Consider the following 18,865-nt stretch of genomic DNA (forward strand, 5'->3'; position numbering starts at 1 on the left):
GTAGGTTGTTGAGTCTCTTTCAAATTTTTCAGTACATATTAATACATGATGAGTCAATAATTTTTTGACATTTCATCATGTATTAGGCTATGATAAGCAATGATTGATGATTGGCTTACATATTATAAACATAGTTGTTGTTTTAATTACGTTGTCCCTATCTAATTTTTTTAAAGCATTTCTAAACGGCATAATCCCCTCATTAATTAGTTCCTCTTAACAAAGAAATATATTGGTTTGGTAGATAATTTTCAGTATTAATTAATTAAAAGATTGTTATTGGTCTATCATATTGTGAGAAACACAGCTAAGGAAGGGTGTATCCTTTCAAATATTATATTACATAGTTGGAAATAAAATAAAGTTCTTTGTGGATTGTGCACCCAACATGTACCGTGAGGACAGGGAATATAGTTTTGGAAATTTCCATTCCAATTTTATGTTTTTATTGTAGAATGGAAATTATTATTAAAAATGTGATATTAATTCATCTCATACGAGATTTGAACTATGTTTTTGAAATTACAACGTCAAACTCTCGATTTTAATTTTCAATTAAATATTATGCTCTTCTATTATAGTAGTACTGGTTTTCTGTTTCTGTTAAAGTTAATAACTGTGCATGAAATTTTTAACAGACAATAATTTCCCATTCAGATTCTGTTCATATTTTTTTCTATGTCTAGCAGACAGAACTTGCTCAAAGTCTTTTTCAAGTAGCTAACTAATTAACCGGTTTTCCCAGTGATTATGTAAAATTGAAATAATAACTCTGATTTAATGCTAAGCCAAATGATTCAGTTGCAATAGTTTCCTTTAAACCAGACATGAAGCCATGTTTGTGTTGACTTTCCACCAATACTAACATATGAAATAGTCATTTTCTATTTTTTATCCGAAGTATAAAAAATTTCCATAGTGATGTTACATTATTCAATTAACAAATATGGTGATGTCTTTGCCAATGGAAAGTTTCACCATGCTAACGTGTTCTTTAATTTTATCTACACATAAATTAATAGAGTTAGAAATGTAAACCAGTTTGTTATATTTTAATTTTTTAGTCTTAAAACCAATAACATGTACAAATCTATAACTCTAGATAATAATGTGCAAACCATGGTTAAGTTAAGCTCATAGGTAGTTTATTTATCTATCACCTAATATCATAGAACTTTGTTATTGTACTTGTTTAATATTGGTTATTAAATATCAATAGAAAAAAATGTCATCTTATTAAGTCTTCATTTTTTGCTTCATCTGTGATTTCTTTGGCATCTTTCTGGTTGAGATTTTCCTAGGTGTTAAACAGTAAAAAGCCAATATCTTTTTGTTTCTGTAAGTGGTGAAGACTGAAGACAAATATGGGAACAAACAGAGAAGATCTTGGAGGATCTGAGGTAAAGTAATCAAAATTTCAAAGCATGTTAATTCAGTTCATTTTTTTCTTACTTGTTAGTTCTATTTCAATTTTCAACTATTAAAGTTTGATAAATTCTAAACTATATTATATGTCAGGCAATATATCATGAAATGGTTGATGATGAAGTTAAGGTCACTCAGAAAGTTCAAGTTGGAGCTATACACAAATTAATAGCAGAGAATACCAAGTCAAACAGTTTGGTCATGAAGGTAATTTTTCAAATCTCAGTTTCCTTGTTTTTAGTCTCACGTCGACTACTAAGAATGAGTTAAATGAATGATATATAAGAGATTTGACATTAAAGTCTCTTAGCGGCTCTGATCATTAGTCTGTTGTTTCTCATGAGATTACATGAAACTCTAACGATGGACTTAATTGGTATTTTAACAGAAACCACACACGGTGATTCCTGCTCATATAATAGCAGAAGCAATATCGACAATCCGCGATATCGATCTTCGATGGTCAGGTCCAATAACACAGAAAGAAATGGAATATGTAGAAGAATATGTACTAGCAAAGTATCCAGAATATTCAGGTCTAATTGAAGGAGATGGAAGTGGAATAGACATGTCTAGTTTCATCATCAATGAGGAGCCTTCGGAACCAATGTTTGATATTGATAGAAGAAAGTCACCAAGATCACCTTCCTTTGGAAACAATCTTCCTGAAATGGATAGGACACAATTAGAACCATCAAGATTACTTGATATTCTCAACAAAAAATCTTCTTTTCCTGGAAGTTTCATCTCAATACCTGAAATTCAAGCTCAAAACAAGGTTTTGAAACATTGTGGTTTGCCTGATGATGAGTACTTAGTTTTATTCACTCCAAGTTACAAGGATGCTATGATGTTGGTTGGAGAAAGTTACCCTTTTGTTAAAGGAAACTATTACATGACTATTCTTGGTGAACAACAAGAGGATTATATTAAAGAATTTGCTTCTTTTAAGGAATCTAAGGTTATCATAGCACCTAGGACTTGGTTGGATTTGAGGATTAGAGGGTCACAGTTAAGTCAAAATTTTAGGAGGAAATGTAAGATTGGTCCAAAAGGGTTGTTTGCTTATGCAGCAGATGTGAATGGAACAATGCATTGGGTTTCTGAGGCACATAGAAACTATTGGCATGTTTTGCTTGATGCTTCTTCCTTGGTTGTGGGAAAGGATAGGTTACATGTTGGACTTCATAGGCCTGATTTTTTAGTATGTTGTCTTGATAACACACATTCAAATCCTTCAAGAATCACTTGTCTTTTGGTTAGAAAGAAATCTTTTGACACCTCCAATGCTTCATCTTAGGTTTTAATAATGGATGGATATGATATTATTATTATTATTATTTAGTCCTTGTTTCATATTATTGGATGATGTTTGAACAACATAGCAATTGGCAATGTTTAATTAATTTGTATCATGAACTCTACAAAAAAGAAAAAAACTGTGACCTTTCCTTGTGTACTTTGTAGATTGAATAAATGCTTTGACATATCCATATAGAGAAAAACTACTGATTATTGGCTTGGATGCATGTATATTACTCATCATTTGGTTTATTTATATTTTTAGTTTATTGATATTATTAGTTACATTATGTCTTTGGGTTGTTTTTTGCAGCCAAACCAAATTTTCCATAACAATTTATCTGTTTTGAAGTTTAATATTAACATAATGTCTGTCAATTAGAAAAGTATTCAATGCATAGTAGCTAGTTTTTTGGGAGATAGTTCAATCTCGTGTTGAAAAGAATTTGAGTTTAATTCGTGGACTCACTCATTTGAAAGATAGCTAAACTTCGTGTGAAAAATTGGATATTTTTTATGAATTGAGTAACCAACATCTTGACTTCAATTAATCAATTTTTAATGTTCTATTATGCTTTGCCATACCAAATCCTTAGATTCCAAGAACTTGAATTTGTCTTATATTATAATCTTCATTTGAGAATGCCCATCTTTCATATTACCTACGAAGCTACAAAATCCAAGTGGTCATGTGCGTCCAAATCTTTTGCTGAGTAGTGGTGTGTTGCCACGTTTATATGTGTTGACATTCTGATTAAAATAGGATGCATATTGATATCAACATCACTAATCAGATATTTTTTCGCTGACACATTTTTTAAATTGAAATTTCAAAAACAAAAATAAATACAAAAACATGTAATTTGAATTTCTATACTCAAATTATATCAACTTAATCACATAAATTATTTTTTAAAATAATCAATATTAGTATTATTAATATTATGTCATAGATGGAAATTGAATTACCAACATTTTAATTACTCCACTCCTTAACCACTAAATCAACAATTTGATATAATTTGCATTATCTGGTTTTTCATCTTTTTTTTACACACTGGTTTTTTATCATAACAATGTGAATCTAAACAGTGAAGACCTCTTTTTGCCCCTTGGTTATACTCTAACCGACTTGAGATTAGTGCCATTTCCATTTAATTCTATTAATCTAGCAAATGAGATTAGTGCCATTTCCATTTAATATAAATTCAGTTCATATTCTACAAAAACATGGTTCTGATTCTCTGTCCAATTCATAGATAATATATAAATCTCTCTCTACAGTTTGAGTCTTAGACTAAATTATCTTATAAAAATAGTATCCTTAATCGTTGATAAGTTACTTGTTTGGTAGAGTTTTTAAAAAATACCACATAATTTAAATGTCTATGTTATACAGTAACTGCTAATCTACTTTGTATTTGTCCAATCAATAAAAACGCAGGCAAAAACAATTCTAAACCCATGAAAAAAATAGAGGACTAAACTTAAAAAGAAAAAACTAATAAGAACTAAAATTCAATGAGAAATATTTTGAAAGACTAAAAACATATTTGAACCAAATCACAAATAGACAAGACTCATAATGGACGCAGATGAAGAATCACTCGATGTTGTCCCTTCACTCCCTTGTAACATTCAAAATTAAATAATACTTCAAAAATATAAAATCCTAATTCTTTGAATTTTGTCCAGAATCATACATGAGATATCGATACCTTGAATACATTGGCATTTGGAATATAAATAACTCCAACCATATGGCCAATATCATATGTAAGCAAAACCACATTTCAGACTTCTGAACGGTCATAAGGAAAAATTTAGCTGTCATATGTCAATTTCAGTTCTTCCAAGGATTCAGCTTTGTAGCAGTTACTATTTTGATCTTAACATGCAGCATTAGACTCAGCGACCTAACAAACTAGTTGCCAGAATCAAAGACACCCTTGGTTTCAATACAAAGAGACCACGACGATAAAAAAATGAGACAAGTTGGACAAACCATGCATGCTCAAGAGGTATCCTGAGACACAACGCAGCCCTCTGCAGAGGTTTATAAAAGACAGCTTGCCTCTCAGGGAACAACAATGGTGAAGGTGATACATATATTAATTGCCTCCAGATAATTATTGCTGGTGTACAATGACCAGATATACATAACCAGTTAAAAAGCCACCAACCATAACAAACAATAATATAAGGAATTATCACTACAAGATAAACAAGCACACATCTGCAGCAGCAACAACAACTGAGAGGCCTGTATCAAAAAGTATATTAACATGCTGTACCTATTATACTGCCAACCAAGAGTATGCCAATTCCCCAACAGGGCTGCTAGAAACTTTTCTGGCATTTCCTATACTTCCTCTTGACCATGGATAGTGCTTTTCAAGATGTTATACTTGCAGAGGGGGCAAGTGGCATTAATGTGCAGCCATTTGTCCACACAGGCACAGTGAAAATGGTGACCGCAAGGAAGTTGTCTTAGTTCAACCCCGTCATCATAGGCAGAAAGGCAGATGCAACATTCCTACAGTTTGCCACCCAAAAATAATTTAAAAATATAAATATAAATATATCAAGTGTTTTCAAACTATTTATTATCACACAACAATTATTCTCTTGTGCTTTTACCATTACGTCAAAACCCTCCCACTGTAGAGTGGGATAGCTGCAGTAAAGAAAGATCCAAAAAGAAAAAACGATGGAAGTACAAATAAAACCAAAATATATACACATATCATCACATTCTCCAGCTGAATAATGTGCTCAACATGACTCTATGTTAAAGGTTAAAATGAAGCCAGTATGTGGAGCATCAAGTGGATTTCCCTTTGAAATATATACTGAAATAATATCTAGTGACAGAGAGCAAAAGGACCACTGCCCACTGAGAAGAGAGAAGATATTTTGACTGCACATAAAAAAATTTACAACATACCGCATCCTCATCAGCAAGCACATGTTCAATTGGGGAATCAGCTTGGCATTCAGTCATTATTCCTCCAATAGGTCCTTGTGTATTACCAGCAAGCTTTTCCTTACTTTTTCTTTGGAATGTGAATTTCGACAACTGCTCAATGTCTTCTTTTGTTGCTCCTTCCTGCTTTTTCCAAACCACCATAAAAGGAGAGACATTAGGCAAGGAACATCACAGATAATATGTTAGGAACCCAAGAATTGGAATCCTTGATTTAGAGGAAGAACACTAATATTTAGAGAGAAAAGATAAGAAATAATAAGAGAGAACCTCTCCCAAGAAAATGATACACAAGAGCGGATACGCTCCTACAATGGTTTACACCACTCAATTTCTGAAGTTGATAAAAAGTTCCTTTCTAAAGGGGTGGAAGCCTCTATTTAAAGACTTCCGGTACATTAGGATAGGGATTAAGTCCTAGATAACTAACTAATAACAGAAACACCAAAGCAGGTACACCTATACCACTACTAACAACCTAGGAACACAACTACAAACAAACTCCTAATTATCCCTATTTGTATATCCTAACATTACACCCCTCTTCAAAACAACCTTGTCCTCAAGGTTGACATATACTAAAGTCTTCTTGTTCAATGGTTAAAAATTTATAAAAAAATTCCTCCAGGATCCCATTGTTGAGGACTCAACTTCAGCTTTAGGCACTTTCATATTCCCTTTTTCAGCACTTTCCTGCCATAGCTGCAAACCCGCTGAGTTCTGAATTGCCCAACAAAGTATGCCTCTATTTAATGGCGGTCGGACCAATCTGGTTGTGTCGGATTTCTGCAGGATTGGACAGACCAAAGGTGGTGGCGGAAGGCAAATGTTCGAGAAGCTTTTCAGCCCAATTTTGAGTGTGAGGAACAAGGAGACAGTTTGAATCGAAGAGAACATTTGCTGCATCGAGTATGGCTTAATGGGGGAAAGCTCCGCAAAAAGAAAAATAAACGATACACAAGAACAAGAGAAGAGAAAGCAACAATGCCATTGACGAACCTTGAGATGTGGCAACTCATTGCTGCTGTCCTTCAGGTCTGGTGGTTTTGGTGGTGGGGGGGGGAGCTACAATCAGCGAATAAGCCATCAGATGTAGTTCCTTCATGGTTGGTTTCCCTATAACTGCGATCCCTGTTGTTTCTAATTGCACTTTCCAATCTGGCAACAGCACAAGGCTTGCATGAATCTTAATGGACACAACCAGTGCCTTTACGCACGATGCAGTGGCTGCTTCCTTCTTCCTCTGCCATTGTTGTTTGTTTGTCGCTAAACATTATTTCCTCCATATCCAAATTTCCAGAATTTAAATCTTTGATAGAACGTTCATCTTCTTCATAAGTTTTCTGAATCAAAAAGAACTTCCTAGCACTGTTCATCCAACCAAACGGGTCATCTAAGGCGTGTGATGTTTCCTTCTTCAACCACAAACGCTGAGACTGGATTTTCTTCCTTTTCTGAATCTTTCTTCATCGATTCTTGCTCTGTTAACTTCCCACTCTTTATTGATTCTGATTTTTCTGATGGTTCTTGGTTATCCGATGGCAACCCCCTTGCAGTACACAGTTGATTTGCTGATGTGGCTTCTTCAAGGGCCTCTTTTACTCCCTTCTTGGCTTTGTTTTCTAGTTCTTGATTGCCAAATCGGCGGATCAGACCTACGCAAAAAGATTCCCAGGTTGGATCTGGGTTTTCTTGATCCCAAGAACGAAACCAAATCAGTATCCATGCATCCAAGCTCATGAACGTCCACTGCACTTTATCGAACCCGTGAATTTCATGCTTCAGAAAGAAACTCTCAGCCTTTGCGATCCACCAACTGGGATCAGTCCCTGTAAAGTTGGGCAGCTCCGCCTTCTTAGCCCACCAATCCTCCAATTCCATGCACACTGGCACTCCTTCGAATCCGGCAGGTCGGACCAATTGTTAGGAACCCAAGAATTGGATTCCTTGATTTAGAGGAAGAACACTAATATTTAGAAAGAAAAGATAAGAAATAATAAGAGAGAACCTCTCCCAAGAAAATGATACACAAGAGCGGATACGCGCCTACAATGGTTTATACCACTCAATTTCTAAAGTTGATAAAAAGTTCCTTTCTAAAGGGGGTGGAAGCCTCTATTTAAAGACTTCCGGTACATTAGGATAGGGATTAAGTCCTAGATAACTAACTAATAACAGAAACACCAAAGCAGGTACACCTATACCACTACTAACAACCTAGGAACACAACTACTAACAAACTCCTAATTATCCCTATTTGTATATCCTAACATTGATCCTGAAACTGATTTACTTCTTGATACCAGAATTAATTCCTTGATTCCACTCTTCATTTCTTCTATTCCCTCCTTCAGTAGCTTTACGTCTGTCTTCAGTTCTTGCATCAGGTTGTGATGTTTGCTGACCCCATTCTCCTTCTTCTCCGCCTCAAAGTGATCAACACCAAGCGGGTACACCTATACCACTACTAACAACCTAGGAACACAACTACTAACAAACTCCTAATTATCCTTATTTGTATATCCCAACATAATACTTACAATAAACACCTCACAATTAAATACTCTTAAGCTCTAAGGCATTGTGATCATGTCCACTCAAACACCCAATAATTTGAATTAAGAAATACATTCACAATCTACCAAGTTGTAGGAAAGTAAATCATATTAAGGTTCATTCTTTCTAGCAGATTGTATAAGTTAACAATGTCCACCTAAATGAGGCAAACAAATATCGGAATATTGAACCTTATCTCAGACCACAACTATAGGATATCTTGTAACCTTAGCCTCACGAAAGTAAATCATATTAAGGTTCATTCTTTCTAGCAGATTGTATAAGTTAACAATGTCCACCTAAATGAGGCAAACAAATATCGGAATAATGAACCTTATCTCAGACCACAACTATAGGATATCTTGTAACCTTAGCCTCACCTTCAACCCTGAAAAGTCGAAGGTACACAAGCTCATAAACAGTATCCATCTCCAAGGTATTCCCGACTATCAACCTTAAGAAGTTACCCTTTACTTGCACAGCTGTGCATGCCACCTTCCATTTCATATAATCCAGGTAAATGTTTTAAAACTAGTTACACCATATCAGGAAGTCATTTTTGCATTACAAGTTTTAACAGAGTACATCAGAATCCATCCCAAACTTCACTTATTAAACATTAGTTCACACCCAAAAAACTACCATTCAAAAGCCACATGGCTATAGTTGTTATATTCGTTCAATATTTACTTAGTTTATTTCATGGTAGCAAAACATTTCCACTTAATAGATGTGTAGATGTGTATTTACATGATTGCTTCTTTCTCCTTTTTTTTTTCAGAAAGACGGTAAAGGTTAGCAACAGAGAGAACAATTAGTTACTTGAAAAGGTTAAGTAAGAGGGACACTTTTGACTTAAGTATTTCTGGTCTGCTTCAACCAAAGAACAAATGCCATACTTCTCCTTTGTCCATTCATGGGACTGACATAATATAAGCCACAATAGTTTAATCTTTAACGTTTTCAATCATTTCATTGAAAAGTTATACTCAGCATTTTATATTTTAACGGAATCTATAAAGTCTCACCACGACAAGCAACAAAAATATGGATTAACATTTCCCATGTTCAGTTTTGCCAGTTCAATACAATTTTTTCTTTGAATACAAACTCATCCAACTACCAAAAACATATAGTAGAAATGAACATGAACATACGGATCTCTCTTTTTTTTGGTCTGTTGGATCTCTCTTTGTATCAAATAGTAATTCTAGTTTCCTCCTTCCATTTTATTTGGCCTTAATAAATTCAAAAACAAATAATATTTAAAGCCGTAAATTCTACCAAATTCATTCAAGACTTGGCAAATGCTGCTAAATAGAATCAAATAGAAAGAAAAAAACACTTAAGGAACCAGGTTCATCTCTCATCGTACTCAAACAAGAACAAGTAATCAATGTGACTTGCCTGATCTGCAACTGCATACAGAAGTGCAATGATACACGGAAGACAACAGCAAACAGCAATACCAATGATGCATGCCAGAGCAACACAGAAAACGACAAAGAAAACATCAAAACCCAGGAAGACAATACATAACCTGTAAAGCAAGTGTATTTTGTCAAAAGTAGTAAACTACAGTAAAAGCAGATTTCCTAACGAGAAAATAAATCACAAATGTATACTAATATATATATATATATAGGAAATGTATCAGGTGAGAACTATTATTTATTGTGAGAAATGAGAATTTTCAATAATAACCATTGCTCCCTCAAAATTAAAAGGCACATGACGATCTCCACCTTTCCCCTACCATCACATCTCAGCCCCTCCTCTATCCAACATGGCGTTGCAGCCTTCATCCGATGAAAGTTAGGAATGAAAAGGGAAAACTTTTAAAATATTTTGCGGATATAACTACTAGTGGAAGGAAAGAAAATCCTTCAGATTATCACTATACAAGGAAAATTGAAATATTACTACAGGTGGGTTTTAACCACATGAAGATTTATTTAGATCAATTTCACAAGCCAAATAGAAGAAACAGATAATATCTGCAACTGTTTGGTTGTTAACAATTGCATAACTCTTCAAAAGAAGATGAAGGAGCATCGACATTGAAATTTTTTACCCCAATTTAATTCTTCATGACTGGGATCTCCACTTCCGAGTATCTAAAAAAGAAACCCAAGATCCTCTCTTTTCCACCACCAGCTTTGCCATCTTCAAGGTCCCCAATACCCCCACACAATTTTTATGATGACGAGAGAACTCGAACACTTCTCGATTCTCGTGATAAATAAGAGTTCTCACTAAATATGTTCTCATATATCTATATTTGTGTGCGAGAGAGAGAGAGAGCAAACCAGTAAAGCTTAGGAGAATCCTGGATTAAAGCTTGACCATCAGCTGATACCCAATAGAATCCAATGACCCACCAAATAAAAGAAAACATTGTGTTGGCTGATTCCAAATGCTTTGCCATACTAGTAGGAGGAACAAAAAGAGATGAGACAAACATAAAATTTGCATAATCTAAAGAAAAATTTGGCCATTATTATAAATCAATAATTGATTGCATTAGTTATACAAGCTAATAATATTGGACATATTGAAGTACTTTTTAACCTTAAACCCTCAAGCCACAACTCTGATACCATACAAATGTAGAAAGTATCTAATTAATCAAGGTTAGGAGATTAATTCATTACAGAAAAAATCTATCAAGAAAATGGAATAAGCTATTATTGTAAACAAATGCATTATATGATCTCTAAGGAAACAAAATCAAAAGGTACGACAAAACAAAAGGCACACAAACCTCCATGGTTACACTGTATTTTGAGAGTTTGAATAAAATCAAAGCACTACTAAATCATAATTCGTGTAATTATCACATGACAGGGTCCATCATCTTTTTTTACAATCAAAGTTTAGTTACCATATCACTTTCATGCATTCGCTGCAATTTGAGACAGATTTCAGATACCTGCCTATTTGAAACAATCTTATATCTTTTAAAAATAAAAATAAAAACTGAAGTATTTTCTTCCCCCCTTAACTATTGAGAAGCTAAAATTGCCATGCGGGTTTTTTGAAATCTGGATTGAAGTTTTCCTAGAGTTTTCAGTTAGCATAACTACTTCCCAGTTCTCACTAAATGGAACTTGAAAACTAGGGTGTGTGTACATTCAACAATCACACATGCACAAGCACATCCCTGAGGTTATTCAGCCAAAGCCACAATATAATGAAAGGCCAATTAGCTCAACAAATAGTTTTAAGGCAATGTAAGAAATATAATGAAGAGAAAAAGGACTATGCAGACAATTAATAAGAACCATTGATTTTATCATATCACCACTCAATTGTAACTATCATACCAACGGTATATGCTATTAAACTCATGAAAGCATTCAAATTCGTATCAAGTGTCACTACAATAAATAAAAGCATGCCTAATTAATAATTCAAAGTTGAAACGACAGTGTAGTTCATGCATCAGAAACTCACCTTGTAGAACCATCTTCCCCATACTGCGACAAATTCACATAACCATCCATTGAACCAAAGCTCAAATCCCCACTGCCACGTCCCTCAACGGCGTTGGCGGCAGTCGCGTTCGACTGTTCCCGCACCCGCCTCCGTCTCCGAAACTCAAAACAAACACACAAAACATGAACAACACACTGTAAAGCATACCCTAAAATCCACAACCTAAGAGGCGTACTTGGAGATTCATTCGGACTCAAAATCAACACAGTAACGGCAGCAACAACGAACGCGAAATTCCAGAGAATATCAAGGATCACAACGGGCTTCGAATAAGCCCAATCGCTTTGTCTCTCTTCCAATTGTTCCGCCGCTGTCTCTCTCACCATCATCGACGGTTCACGCATCAGCCTCCTCCCACTCGCTTGTCTCAAGAACCGCGCCGCTTGCCGGAGACTCGGCGCGCGGATAACTCTCCGCCCGGAGTTTGATTCGTCGGACGAACTTCCGATTAAAGGCGTCGGATCCGTGGTTTCATCCGGCGAACGGTTTTGCGACCTTGTCGTTGACATGTTTGAATTCGCACTTTCTCTTCTTCTTTTTTTTTTACGAAACGTGAGTTTGTTCAGGACATATGAATCTAGTTCGTGATACTGATTGAGAGATATAAGAGATTCGTACGAATCGTTACGATTTTCGTTTGTAGGTGGAGTCGAGTACAAAAGAACTAAAATTAAATAGATAGTATCCCAAAACTGCAATTATGATGACGATTATGGTTTCTTTCATTTGGGTGTTGGGGGTTGTATACGGCGTCGTTTTATTGGTTTTTTGTCACCGAAACACGCACCGCGTGTTTTTTTTTCTCCCGCTTAAACTAAAAGCGCATACGCAGCGCTGTTTTTCTTCGTTAATTTTTTATTACTGCATTTTCGTTACCCTTAAAGTCACAGTTGTCGGCGGGGGTTTTTTTTGTTTTGAGAATTCTCATATCAAAATTTTACTTGTCGCCCAATCCATAGAAATAATATTATAATATAAAAATTTATTTAAAATAAAAAATAAATCTTAAATATATTTCAAACTGATAAATTATAAATTTTAAGTATTTTATTTTAATTTAAATTAAATTTTCTGTAAATATTTAAATATATTATATTCAACAGTAATTAGTGAATTTTTATTAAGTATCTAGTCACAATAGAGATTAGTAATTAAGTAAGTAAAATTTATTTAAAAGTTATTCTAATCAGGATTAAAATTATAATTTATTTTTTTAATTAAAATTTATTAACCACTTAAATTCAACCGGTTAATATTTTGTGGATCTTACAAATCTCAATTATAAATTGAAATATATATTTAAATATAAATGTAAATAAAACCTTCTAAAGATATTTAGAAATATTATCTTCATCAGTATTAAATAGATTCTTTTTTTAACTATCTAGTTCTCGCAGTAATTTAAATATTAGTTAGAGATAAATAAAATTTATTCAAAAATTGTTTCAATTAGAATTTTAATTTGGATTTTTTTTAAAATAATTTGTTTTTAATTAAAATTTATTAAGTCTTTGAACTCAATCACTTAATTTTGTGGATTTAAAAATCCTAAACATATTCTAAAGGAAAATATAAATTAAGAATTATAATAACATCATATTCTATTTTCAACAAGTTTTTTTTTTAATTATCTAGTTCTCATAATAATTTAAAGATTGGCTAAATTACATTTGTGGTCCTTTAACTTAATTTCAGATAACGTTTTAGTCCTTTATCTTTTTTTTTCCCGATTTAGTCCTTTATTCCTAAAAATATCAAATAAAGTATGAAAATATGAGTTTATTTGAAGATTTACGTTACGAAATTGATGAAATTTGTATTATATTGAATAATATAATTAAATTTATGAGTTTTGATTGAATTTTTTTTGAATTTTTGTATAAAAAAGGATATCATTGTTGAAATTTTAAAACATAAAATATCAAATTTTCACTTAAAATTAAAATAAAGGACCAAGTCGGGATAAAAAAAAGATAAAGGACTAAAACGTTACCTGAAATTAAGTTAAAGGACGTAATTTAGCCTTTAAAAATTAGTCGGAAAGGAAATAAATTATTTCAATCAAAATTTGTTTTTAAATTTTTATTTTTTAAATGATTTATTATTAATTAAAATTCAATAACCATTTAAATTCAATTATTTAATATTTTGAGTCTTACAATAATATTTTTATTATATTTTTTAAAATTATTTTAGTAACTATTACTTTAATTATTACGTCATGATAATGTAAGACATTATCAAATATTTGTGTATCAAAATGGATCTTATTAATTAATGGTGAATTGTATACCGATAACTTTGGAACAGTGGAGGTATACCATATATTTCTTTTTTTAATAAAAATTTATTATTTATCTCTCTGAACTATAGTCGCATGTAATGTTATAATTTCATAATTTATCAAAATTATAAACATCTAATTTACTTTCTGTGTATTTGATATTTTTAAATCAATCAAAAGAAATTAAATTTAACAATTATTCGTAGCATATGGTGTGTCGTGAACATTAAGATTATACAATCAGAGTTAACCGACAAAAATATAAAAAAAAAATACACCAAAATTATTACAAATAAGTTGCAGGCGGATTAAGAGATTCGAACTCCACCAAAAAAGGTGATAAGAGAATTTAGTCACCTTTAATCTAATAAAAGACATTGCCATGGTCAACAGACGAAAAAAACTAAATTATACGTTTGTTTTGGAATACACGCCAAATAGCACCACAGTTTTGACAAGAAACTATACCTCTAGGCCCCAAATCAATAAAATACCCAACATCAATCATCCATATATAATTAGAGGTCTCAGTTTTCCAAGTCTACTAATTATTAATCTCAATTTATTAAAAAGGTTAAATAATTTTGTAATTTAAAATATCTCAAAAAAGAAAACTCTCAAAGTCAAAAAACTTATAAATTTTTGTGGTTTAATGGAGCATATGGGGCAACTTAAAAAAAATGATATTTTTTTTTTAAATAATAGATTTTATTTTATTTTTTGATAAAAAATTGCAATTTTTTTTTAAATTTCTTGAAAATTTTTAATACGAAAAAAAAATTTAATTTTCTGATTTTGCCCACAAAATTTTTCAAGAAAAAAATGATTTAAAAATTTTTCTGACAAAAAAAATATTTTAGAGAAATTTTTCCAATATTTTTTCAAGAAAAATAAATTTTGAAATTTTTTTATCTCAATTAACAAAACATTTAGTCTACATGTCTCTCACTTAAGCCTACAAAAAATAATAAAATAATGGTTTTGAATTTTTAAAATGTATTTCAATAAGAGACCTAACAATAAGGGCTTAATAAGAGATTTTTGAGAAAGAACTTTGAAATTTTATTGTCAACTCTAAATACAATACTTAGGTAAAAATAGATCAACCTTCTCGATCTAAATCCGTACATGTGTACTATATAAATTTATCAAGACATCATAATTTAATTGACAAAATATATGTGTACTCAGATAAACCGTACGCTGTGTTGTATTTTTTTTTATGAAGTTTGTTATTTGTTGTTAATGTAATATTTAGAAGTTAAAGAGACACATATTTATTTGATTTTATAAAAATAATACTAAAAATGGTCAATAGTGTTGTCTGATATGTGTTCTTTTAATATGAGAATAAGATTTAATGTTACTTATTATTTTAATATTATTCTAGTTTTTAAGGATACTTATGTGTCTGCCCATTTGTTTTTTTATTATGATAATAACTTGTATATATGTTCAATTATGTTTGTATAATTTGATTACAATTTATTTATAAATTATTTAAGTATTTTATATGTAAATACATATATATAATAACTAAGTAGATATACACACACAAATAACTTTTGTGATGGTACAAAATATGCAAAAGAAAGTAAAGTCACACCAAAATGGTGTATCGGCTTTTATATACTATTATAGATACATATATAGCTCATAGTTTATTTAATTAATAATTTAATTCAATAAATTTTGAAATATGAAGGTAATAATAGTGCAATATTTGGTATTTTTAATATTATTACATCTCTAATACAATGAATGATATATTTTAAAAAAAATATGTCACAAAATAAATGGTGTTTTAAAAATTTTAATGTTATATTAATTACTTTTTGTTTATGTTTCGATACAATAAAAGGTATTAAATTGTTTGAGAATGAGATTAGTGGTAGTTTATAACCATCCATATCTTAACCATCAAGACAATACTAAATGTCCCGATAAAAATTATAATGAATCAATCATGGAGGGTAAATTGACCAATAAAGGGTTTGGTTTATCATTTATGGGGTGATTAGTATTACTACACTAATAGAATTGATGTGAAAAAATATGAACAACACATTGGTGATGTGTTCATGATATCATTTTTCGTGAAGAGAGAGTTCATACAAAACACAAAGCAAATAAATTCTAAAAAATGTGTGTTGTGAATTTAATAATAGAAACATTAACGTCGTATATGGAAACCAACATATGAAGGTCGTGAAACTACTATTCTAATATACTGAGAAGTTTCACATTATTTAAAAATTGAAACTAAAAGTAGTTCATACACCATGTATTCATCAACCCACCAAAGTTCCTTACAAATGGATTTAATGTTTGTTTCTTTCAAATGTCTTGATAATAAAAATAACACCGATAATAATAGTGTCTCTCGATCTCATATTGAGCTGCACATTTGTAAACAAATTTTATTCTGAAATGAACAGTTTTTTAAATAATTTTTAATGCAATATTGATGATTTTCATAAACATTATATTTATAATAATAATAGTAATAATAGTGTATACATCAAATTTGACAAAGATAATATAATAGAATCAATAATATTTTTCATTTTCTATTTATTTATTCATTTTTTAAATATCTGTGACTTACGTTAAATAGAAAAAATATTTGATAAAAATATCATTATATAATAAAACACATATGTTATAAGTTGAATAAATCACCAATTCAGTCTATAAAAATATCGTTATAATATGATCAACTACTTTAATAATAAATTATATATTTTAATGATTTTTACGGTAGACAACTAAATAGCTAAAATAACTAAAATGATAATTTATTTAAAATAAAAAAAGGAAAACTGTTTTTTTCAAACCAAATCAACCAAAAGCATGGTGAAGTAGGAGAGAGTAAATTAGAGGTGCCCTTAGAAATTAGAAATTCCCTCCAAGTTTGAAGTGGTTTGTTTGGCATATAGGGTTTTGTTGTTGAAGCATTAATCGTTAAGCATGGCATCATCGTCGTCAAGCAACAGCGCCATCTACGACGTTCCATGGGTAGAGAAGTACCGACCAAGCAAGGTCGTCGATATTGTCGGCAACGAAGACGCCGTCTCCAGACTCCAAGTCATCGCTCGTGACGGCAACATGCCCAACATCATTTTATCCGTATGCCCCAAATTACTATTTCTCTTCAATTCATCACACTCCCAATTTTTTACTGTGCCCTAATTTCCCATTTTGTTATTATTAGGGTCCTTCTGGAACTGGGAAAACCACTAGTATTCTCGCCCTTGCTCACGAGCTTCTCGGACCCAATTACAGAGAGGCAGTTCTCGAACTCAATGCATCAGATGATAGGTTACTTTAATTGTTTTTATTTTTTCTTTCTAATTGCACATGAAATGAGATAATGTTAGGCGTTTAACCAAACTATTCATGTTAAACCACCATTTTAGTCTTTAAAAGTATAGGCACTGTCACTTTGTTGATTTACTCTTTCATAAACTCAAATTAGTCGATAGATCATCAAAATAGTTCATGAAAAATACAACTCACTGTCATAAAAGTCCCTGAAACTTACCATCAGAATAGTCCCTGATCAAGGCAAGAGACTAAATTGACTGATGTTTTGATCATTCGAAGATTAATTTGGGTTTTTTTTTTATGAGTTTGGGACCAAAGTGTCACGTCTTATACTTTCAGTGACTAATATGGTGGTTTACCTATTCATTTTTTTTTTATAACTGCGCATGAAATAAAATAATGTTGTGTCTAACCAAACTATTCATTTTTTTTTTGCTATAGAGGAATAGATGTTGTGAGGAACAAGATCAAAATGTTTGCTCAAAAGAAAGTAACGCTGCCTCCAGGCAGACACAAAATCGTAATACTTGATGAAGCTGACAGGTCTGTATAGAGTTTTAAGCTTTTATTTTTTGTGATGTGGTAATTTAATTTAATAAACATTGTTTATTATTGTTTTCCTCTTTTTTACTGTTGTCATTTTCATTTTTTTTACTCGACTCAGCATGACATCCGGAGCACAACAAGCTTTGAGAAGGACAATGGAGATATATTCTAATTCTACTCGTTTTGCGCTTGCTTGCAATACATCTTCTAAGATTATTGAACCCATTCAGAGTCGGTGCGCCATTGTGCGATTTTCACGATTATCTGATCAAGAGATACTTGGTCGTCTCATGGTTGTGGTTCAAGCTGAGAAGGTACCTCAACTTTCCATTTTATGTTGAATTTGGGATATTCCTTTTTGCTTGAGGAATATAGGTGTAACGTGTGAATTGCTTTATTATCTATCATTGTTCGGAACATGCGTCTAACATTTTATATTGTGGCCTTATTGTCTGTATTAATACCTTTCTGTTTAACTTTTACCCATCTTGTTCCGCCTTCCTCTTAATCAATTGGTTGTAGACCTTCCTTACTGGGAAATTTTCATCGAATGAGTATTTTTGTTTAGTCAGGTATTAACTGAACAAATAATGCCGCATGTTTGTTTGTTTAGAACTACAGTAACATGTGCTGCACCATGTGTCAACTAAAGAGAAGGGCACTTGAGGAGTGTGACAACTTTGTTGTTCTGTTGCTTACTTGGGATTGAAAAAAAATATTTTTCTAATAAGCAATGTAAAGGACTTTCGAAATTCCATTAATTGGACTTTGCCCCGTTCCATATTTTAGGGAGATCTGCGATATATCGTTCTGAAAATTCTTGAATCGCCATTAATTGGACTTTCGAAATGCCATTAATTGGACTTCCCTTTTGCTTTACTTCTTTTATTCTTCAAGCCCTCGCCTCTCTTTCCTTCCAAACTCTCAAACAAAGCCAGCTA

General features: G+C 32.0%; 3 protein-coding genes across 4 annotated transcripts in view; 2 read left to right on the forward strand and 1 right to left on the reverse strand.

The window, feature by feature from the left end:
* The first annotated feature begins 1,135 nt into the window (after window positions 1-1,135).
* On the forward strand, window positions 1,136-2,918 carry LOC101511317 (uncharacterized). The gene is made up of 3 exons (XM_004515751.4): window positions 1,136-1,400; window positions 1,519-1,632; window positions 1,814-2,918. The coding sequence occupies exons 1-3, from the start codon at window positions 1,365-1,367 to the stop codon at window positions 2,723-2,725; spliced, it is 1,062 nt and encodes a 353-aa protein (XP_004515808.1). The 5' UTR covers window positions 1,136-1,364; the 3' UTR covers window positions 2,726-2,918.
* Window positions 2,919-4,818: 1,900 nt separating this feature from the next.
* LOC101511011 (E3 ubiquitin-protein ligase At1g63170) lies at window positions 4,819-12,538 on the reverse strand. Of its 2 annotated transcripts, none has more exons than XM_004515750.4 (5): window positions 11,726-12,538; window positions 10,579-10,698; window positions 9,677-9,809; window positions 5,675-5,836; window positions 4,819-5,263 (listed from the first exon to the last, which is right to left on the reverse strand). In XM_004515750.4, exons 1-5 carry the CDS (start codon window positions 12,274-12,276, stop codon window positions 5,090-5,092), a joined length of 1,140 nt encoding a protein of 379 aa, XP_004515807.1. In that variant the 5' UTR covers window positions 12,277-12,538; the 3' UTR covers window positions 4,819-5,089. The 2 variants fall into 2 exon arrangements, with proteins under 2 accessions (XP_004515807.1, XP_073227004.1); XM_073370903.1 differs by having other exon boundaries at window positions 5,675-5,832; window positions 9,673-9,809; window positions 11,726-12,511.
* Window positions 12,539-16,880: 4,342 nt separating this feature from the next.
* Window positions 16,881-18,865, forward strand: part of LOC101510692 (replication factor C subunit 2) — a 3,313-nt gene continuing 1,328 nt past the window's right edge. The window contains exons 1-4 of the mRNA XM_004515749.4: window positions 16,881-17,180; window positions 17,266-17,372; window positions 17,820-17,921; window positions 18,043-18,238. Of these exons, the coding sequence (XP_004515806.1) occupies window positions 17,022-17,180; window positions 17,266-17,372; window positions 17,820-17,921; window positions 18,043-18,238 (564 nt within the window). The 5' untranslated portion in view covers window positions 16,881-17,021. The remainder of the gene's footprint in view (window positions 17,181-17,265; window positions 17,373-17,819; window positions 17,922-18,042; window positions 18,239-18,865) is intronic.

This window comes from Cicer arietinum, chromosome 7, assembly GCF_000331145.2.
Source record: "Cicer arietinum cultivar CDC Frontier isolate Library 1 chromosome 7, Cicar.CDCFrontier_v2.0, whole genome shotgun sequence".
NCBI classification, from domain to species: Eukaryota; Viridiplantae; Streptophyta; class Magnoliopsida; order Fabales; family Fabaceae; genus Cicer; species Cicer arietinum.